Source organism: Pundamilia nyererei, unplaced genomic scaffold, assembly GCF_000239375.1.
Source record: "Pundamilia nyererei isolate P.nyererei 1_Seehausen unplaced genomic scaffold, PunNye1.0 scaffold00037, whole genome shotgun sequence".
In the NCBI taxonomy this organism is placed as follows: domain Eukaryota; kingdom Metazoa; phylum Chordata; class Actinopteri; order Cichliformes; family Cichlidae; genus Pundamilia; species Pundamilia nyererei.
The window spans coordinates 3139532-3146491 of NW_005187438.1; the positions used below are offsets into that span (position 1 = coordinate 3139532).

Genomic DNA, 6960 nt, shown 5'->3' on the forward strand with positions numbered 1-6960 from the left:
AATATTGTGCACAAAAATGGCATATATGTACATTATGGAGTGCATAGTGTTGAAGTTCCGGTAGGTGAGAGTGAGGTGTCTATGCAGTGTTCAGCAGTCTGGTGGCCCGAGGGAAAAAGCTGTCCCTCAGTCTGCTGGTTCGGGACGGATACTGCAGTACCTCCTGCCTGACCGAAGTAGTTTGAACAGTTTATGGCTGGGGTGACTGGAGCCTTGATGATCCTACCCACTTTCCTCAGGCAACACCACCACCTCCAATTATCCTTTCAGAACACAGCACCACTCTCTGGAGAGCTTTGCGGTTGTAACCGGTGCAGTTGCCATACCACGTGGTGATGCTCTTAATGGCACAGCAGTAGAAGGTCCTGAGGATGTGGGGGCTCATGCTGAATCACTTCAGACTCCTGAGAAAGAAGAGGCACTGCTGCGACTTCTTCACTGTTTTGTGTGTACTCACCATGTGAGATCCCTCGCCAGATGTCGCCTAGGAAACGGAAGCTGCTCACTCTCTCCACAGCAGCGGTGTTGATGGTGATGGGAGTGTGTGCTTCCCTACACCTCCGGAAGCCCACTATCAACTCTTTTGTCTTTGTGAGTTTGAGGGTGAGATGGTTGTCCTGGCACCAGTGTGTCAGGGCGCTGACCTCCTCCCTGTAAGCCATCTCATCACCTTTGGTGATCACCACCACCAAACAAACAATATAACAATATTGAATAATTGAAACTTGTGACTAAAACAAAACTCTAACCCTGGAGGAGGTGGACCTTAATAGGTCAACCAGAAATGACCACTTCCAACTTCTGGGTTCTGTAATAGTTCTTTAAACAGAGCTGTACTGTTAGCTAAACAAGGTTAACTTAATATCTTGGCTTGAACATAAAAAAAAGAAAGAAAGAGGATATCCAGACCTTTGCAAAACAATTTTTCAGGATTTTCTGGCTGAAAGTCAGGTTTTATTGACCGACAGTGGGTAACTATGCATAAATAAATATAAATGTAATGATGATTTGATGGAAATCGGTGCATTTTCTGGTTATTTCTGAAGAATTAATAAGGACAAATGTGAGTAATTCAAACCCCAGTGAACACAAAGAAGTAATATTACTGCAGCAGTGATGATTTCCTTTTGGCTCTGGCTCAAACTTTGTTTTTGTTATGCAGGAAAAATCTTAATAACGTTGGATAACTTTTCCTTGTATCTATTTGTCTTCTCAGGACACTCCCTCCATTCTGGACTGGCCTCTCCCCCAGCCAGCGTACGATGAAGTTACTGCAGAGGCTGAGGATCAATCAGAGGACCAGGAAGTGCGGTCCATATACAAAGGGTTGACTGAAGAAGCTTCTTCATCCGCTGGTGGTGGCTTGACAGGAAGGAGCGAATCCCAGTCAGCTGACCTCTTCCAGGAGCTACAGAGGGAGGTAGTGAAAGCTGTATTAATGCCATTCGGGATCGATTTTTACTTTTAAATTATCACCCAAGCTAACATAAAGCTGCTGTTTCTCTGTTGATGTAGGTGATGGTGAAGCTGCAGGTTCCAATGGCAACAGGCCGCTCCCTCCCCTCCTCCCCACTCCCCATGCCTCTGGCTCCTTTGGGCCCGCACCGACAGATCCATCTTCCCCCTCCATCTCCCTCGTCTGCCTCCTCCTTTGCCTCCTGCTTTGAGGACAGGCCTGTGCTGCCTCCTCGCAGTCCCGTCCCTCCTCTGCGTCCCTCCAAACACAACCTCTCCGCCCGTGCCATAAACCCAGAAGCACGCACCAGCTCCATTTCACTGGGCAACGAAGATGACACACCCCCTCAGATCCCACCCAGAGACCACGCCTTTTCTCAGCCAGGCTCCCGCTCCTCGTCACCTGTAGCATTGCCACCTCCTCCTCTCGCCGTCTCGCCCCGTCGGGCATCGGGACTGCTGGGTCCACTCCTGTCCTCCAACTCTCCATCGTCGTCTTCCTCTTTGCCTCAAGCTTCATCCCATTCCTCACGCTTAGGACTTCCTGGCTCATCGTACTCCTCCACGTCCTTACTGGATCCACTCGCCTTTCGTGAGGGGCGTGGCCTTTCCTCACTGATTGACAGTTCGCAGAGCTCTGCCCCCGTCCCACTGCCGGAGAGACCAGCTTTCCTGGAGAGGTGAGTTTTTCATGGAGGCAGATTTTTTATGGGTGGAGAGCAAAAAACGAATTTGTTCCCTTGATAATTTATATTCCTTCCAGAGCATATATGTATAAACAAAAAATAGTCCTCAAATGTAATGTTGGGGTAACATATTTTTGCCAGCTCAGTGTTAGAGATTTTTATGGCTCTGACATCAGCACTGCACCCTACAAAAAAAAAGGATTTGAGGACTTAATAACATGGGACCAATCAAGTGAAATGGTACACGTTGTGTTTGTGCATGTGAGGGATCATCCAATTAACCCCAGCATTGCGTGACACTAACTAAATGGCACGTGTGCTCCTTCTTCAGCGCTTACTGACTTTACACGGATATATTTATTTCCAAATTTCCCACAAGGTAAATAACAAGTGACAAATACCCACTATTATGTGAATAACACCTAGGTTGAAATGTGACATAATTTTTTATTTATTATTATTTATTTTCATGAAGATCAGGAGCTAAAGTGAGTCATCAAATCACTTGGCATGAGGCATTGCTATTGTAATAGAATATTTTTTCAGCTTGTTTGAATTTGTCGTCAAGCTGTTGAAACAAAGCTCACATCTGTGTGCTGAGTTCAGGGGGGACCGCAATACAGAAAACAAGCAAGTTTTTAAACCAGATACCAAAGACAAAGAGGAGCTGGCAAGTGGTTGCGCTCACCAACCACTTGCCAGTTTGGACCTCATTTGTCCTTCATAGCATCCTTAAGTCTTCATACCATAGATTAACGAGGAGCTGGAAACATTCCTCAGATATTTGGGTCCATATCGACATAAAAGCATCACACAGGTGCTGCACATTTGTGATGCCAATCTCCTGTTTCACTGCATCCTGAAGGTGGACTGAGATGTGGTGACTGTGGAGGCCACATTTTGCTCATTTTCATTTTGCAAAATATACTCATGTATGCTGTGGTGTTTAAGTGACACTCATTTGGTGCCAAGAAAATATAATCCACATCATTACACAACCACCACCAGCCTGAACTGTTGATACACGGCAGGATGGATCCATGATTTCTGACCCTACCATCTGAATGTTGCTGCGGAAATATACTCCTCAGACAAGGCGCCAGTCTTCCAATCTTCAGTAATTCAGTTTTAGTGAGCCTGTACAAACTGTAGTGTCAGTTTCCTGTTTTTAGCTGACAGGAGTGGACAGGAGGTTTGACATGCAGTGACTTCAGAGATGCTCTTCTTCATACCTTGGTTGGGATTGGTTACCGTCGTCTTCTGATCAGCTCAAAGCAGTCCGGCCTTTCTCCTCTTTAAATTAACCAAAAGTAACGTACAACTGGAACAAGACACAGAGGAATCGTAAATAAATGTTTTATAGTTGGAAAATGTCGTCAGAGACTTATTATTACGAGAATTTCTTCAGTGCAACAGTAAAATTTCAGATGTCATTCACAGAGAAACATCATCAGCTAAGGGGCAATGGTGGCTCCAGAGTTGGCAGTTTGTCTTGTAATCAGAAGGTTGCCAGTTTGAGCCCCGGCTCGGACAGCCTCGGTTGTTGTGTCCTTGGGCAAGACACTTCACCCGTTGCCTGCTGGTGGTGGTCAGAGGGCCCGGTGGCGATAGTGTCTGGCAGCCTCGCCTCTGTCAGTGCGCCCCAGGGTGGCTGTGGCTACTGTGTAGCTTGCCATCACCAGTGTGTGAATGGGTGGATGTAGTGTAAAGCGCTTTGGGGTCCATAGGGACAAAGTAAAGCGATATACAAATACAGGCCATTTACCATTCAAAATAATTCATATGCCATATTTCATGTTTCTTAACAGATACGGAGCAGCCAACATGGCGGCAGTCAAACCTATGATGCAGCAGCACCCTAGTGGAGCCAAACCGAACACCTCCTACAACAACAATAACGGCCGAGCTGCAGCTCCCAGCATTCAACGGGAACAGAGCATCACACAGGTGAGGGAGATCATAAGGAATGTCACTTTTTCTATTAAAACAAAAAAGTCATAACTTTTATTTGTTGAGAGTCACAGAAATGACAAACACCGAATGCTGTTGTTTTCCACAGGCAGACAAATTAGAGTCACTGATTTCTAGATAACACATGAAAAGCTAAATTGTCCCTTTTTATTGAATTCACATCCTTTTATCAACAAAGCTTTTAATTGCAAGAATGTAATGCTCAAAAAGCTGCAGATTTGAATCATATTCATATGGTTTTAACATTACCTGAGGAAGAATAATATTAAAAAAGAAAATCATTAACTTTATTGCTAATTTCATTGGGACTGCGAATTAGGGAAAAACTTCAAGGGGCTTGTGGCTAATTTAAAAACAGTTTGATTCATTGCATAAGTGACTGAGAGAGTTTGAAAAGAAGGAAACCTGCTCGTTTTGTCACTTCTTCTCTTTGTACAAGCATGGTAACAAATGTGCCCACGCAGAGTTACTCTCTAAAATAAAAGTAGATTTCTTTTAATGTGTATCCATATGACAGTTGCACTTCTTTAAAATGTAAACATGACGTTAAGCTTATTGTCTGATTGTCAGGTCCAAGGAGCTGTGCACGGTGTCACGATAGAGGAGTGTCAGGCTGCTCTGCAGAGCCACGAGTGGAGCATCCCTCACGCCATAAACCATTTAAAGGTGCAACTGTCTGTCTATACACTTTCCTAGTTTATTTGTTGCCGTTAACAAAGAATATATAAATGAATCAGAGCGCAAAAAAGTGACATATTAACAGCTATTAAGTGTGTTACTGACCTCTTGCAGTTACTGATGGACCATGAACTGCTCTGTAAACTGTGTGATCCAACACAGCAGAAAATTGAAAACAGAATTGCTGAAAAAGAAAAGAATCAATGTGTTGCAATAGCCGAAAGTCCAGACCTCAGTGGGAAGGTATGAGAGCTGTGCATAAATGAATGCACTTAAACCTCAATGAAGCAACTATTAAAGAAGAGCGGGCCAAAATTCAAGCTTGTGATGTCAGATACTGATAAAGTCCTACAAAAAGCGATTACCGTATTTCCCAGACTACAGAGCGCACCTGAATATTACCCGCACAAGCTAAAATCAGGGGAAAATCCTGTTTTGTACATACATTAGCCGCACCTGACCAAAAGCCGCAGGTGTTTCAATGTTGACTTATCATAAGTAAGAGAATATGCACAAAGGGAATTGTCAGGAAAGAGACGGCTGTTTGGAGACACACCCCTCTTATTAATATTTTGAAAAACAAGTTATGGGTACATATTTGCACATGTAGTACATAACAGTAACCTACAGCACACCAGAAAAATAGATTCAGACTACCTTTTAGGCTCAGGTGCAGTGACACGGCTTTAACAAGAAGAAAAGTCAGTCATTCACCATCTTTCTCTTCTTCCTGCGCACTAAAACCACCAAAGTCCTCTCCTCCAGTGTCGGATACAAACAGGCTCAGGATGGCTTCGTCATCCACTCTCCGCTTCTCTCCTTCGTTGTCACTTTCAAAACCAAAGAAATCCTCGTTGTCAGTGTCAGAGTCGAACACCCTCAGAAGAGTCGTGGCGGTGTCCTCCTCTCCATCATGCAGCAGTCCAGCCCTTCGAAATCCGTTGGTGATCGTGGATGTTTTCACACTTTTCCACGCTGTCAGAATCCACAGGTGGAGTTGGGCATAACTTGCTTTTCGCAAGTTTATCGCCGCTCATCATCCACGCCTCCCGCTGAACGCGTAGCGCTACTTTGAAGTTTGTTTTTCGCGCTACTTCGTACGGCACTACGTTGCCTGGCGGACGGACATGTGACCAACATACCACTCTTGAACCCCGATCCTTCCGCCAGGCAACGTAATGCCGTACAACAGCGGAAGTGCTTTTAAAGGTCTTATTATAATTAATGAAACTGGATTAAATTGTTTTCTTTCAATTTTAACATTTAAGCCATTCAGTGGCTCTGCTTTTGAGAAGTACATAGGTAGCTAAAGTTTATTTTCATCATAAAGGTTAGGATGTGGGAGCTTTTCTGCTGCTAAAGAAAGCCAGTGTTCATGCTGCAAAAGAGCATCAGAACAGCAAGAAGAGAGTTAAATGTAGTAAAAACAATGATGGTAAATCATGTGTCTAAAATGCTTCTTTCACCATCTGCGCTGTAGGTGGAGCAGCTGTTTCGGCTAGGGCTGCGTTCAAGAGCCGAGTGCGAGGAGCTGCTGCAGCATCACCAGTGGGACCTGGAACATGCCAGCACGGTCATGCTGGACACATACGGACCACATCGCAACAGGTAATCAACAGTAAATGGACAGAAAAGAGCGGATGCCCACTTTGTTTTTTGTAGTAATGAGCTCTGAGTTACTACTGTCTGTAGCAGCTGATGTCTCTCCCAGGTTGAAACCTGCTTTTAATGTGCCGCTAAGTTTGTCAGCATGACATGACAGCACAAGCACAAATGTGCTAACGATCCATCTGCTTCCTCCATCCTCCTGTTAGACTGCTGCTCCCGTTGCTTTTAAGGAAAATTTTATACACTTCTTAACCTGTGGCTGTCAAATTTCTGACTTCTGGCTCGTTGACACAGTGAGAAAAAGAACTTGAGCTAAAATAATCTCTCAAGTAATTTTCTTATTTTAGATTTTCAGTTGGTCATATTGGAAAGAGTGCTTGTAAAAAAAACCAAAAACCTCAAGTTCTCATTTTTACTTTTATCTAACTTTATGGATTTTGCTTTTGTCATTCATTTATTTGTTGTCCACAGTAAGCGTCATTATATGTCAGCTCAGACACAGCTGACACTCAGCGATCATTGCTACTGTCACTAGGGGGCAGTGTCAGAAGTATGTGGAACC

At 44.2% G+C, this 6960-nt stretch overlaps 1 protein-coding gene across 3 annotated transcripts in view; it reads left to right on the plus strand.

The window, feature by feature from the left end:
- tnk2a (tyrosine kinase, non-receptor, 2a) overlaps positions 1–6712 on the plus strand; it is a 22199-nt gene extending 15487 nt beyond the window's left edge. For all 3 annotated transcript variants that reach the window (XM_013910156.1, XM_013910157.1, XM_005730445.1), the window contains 5 exons: positions 1217–1420; positions 1516–2135; positions 3950–4088; positions 4683–4778; positions 6271–6712. In XM_013910156.1, the coding sequence (XP_013765610.1) occupies positions 1217–1420; positions 1516–2135; positions 3950–4088; positions 4683–4778; positions 6271–6402 (1191 nt within the window). In that variant the 3' untranslated portion in view covers positions 6403–6712. The remainder of the gene's footprint in view (positions 1–1216; positions 1421–1515; positions 2136–3949; positions 4089–4682; positions 4779–6270) is intronic.
- Positions 6713–6960: the final 248 nt, after the last annotated feature.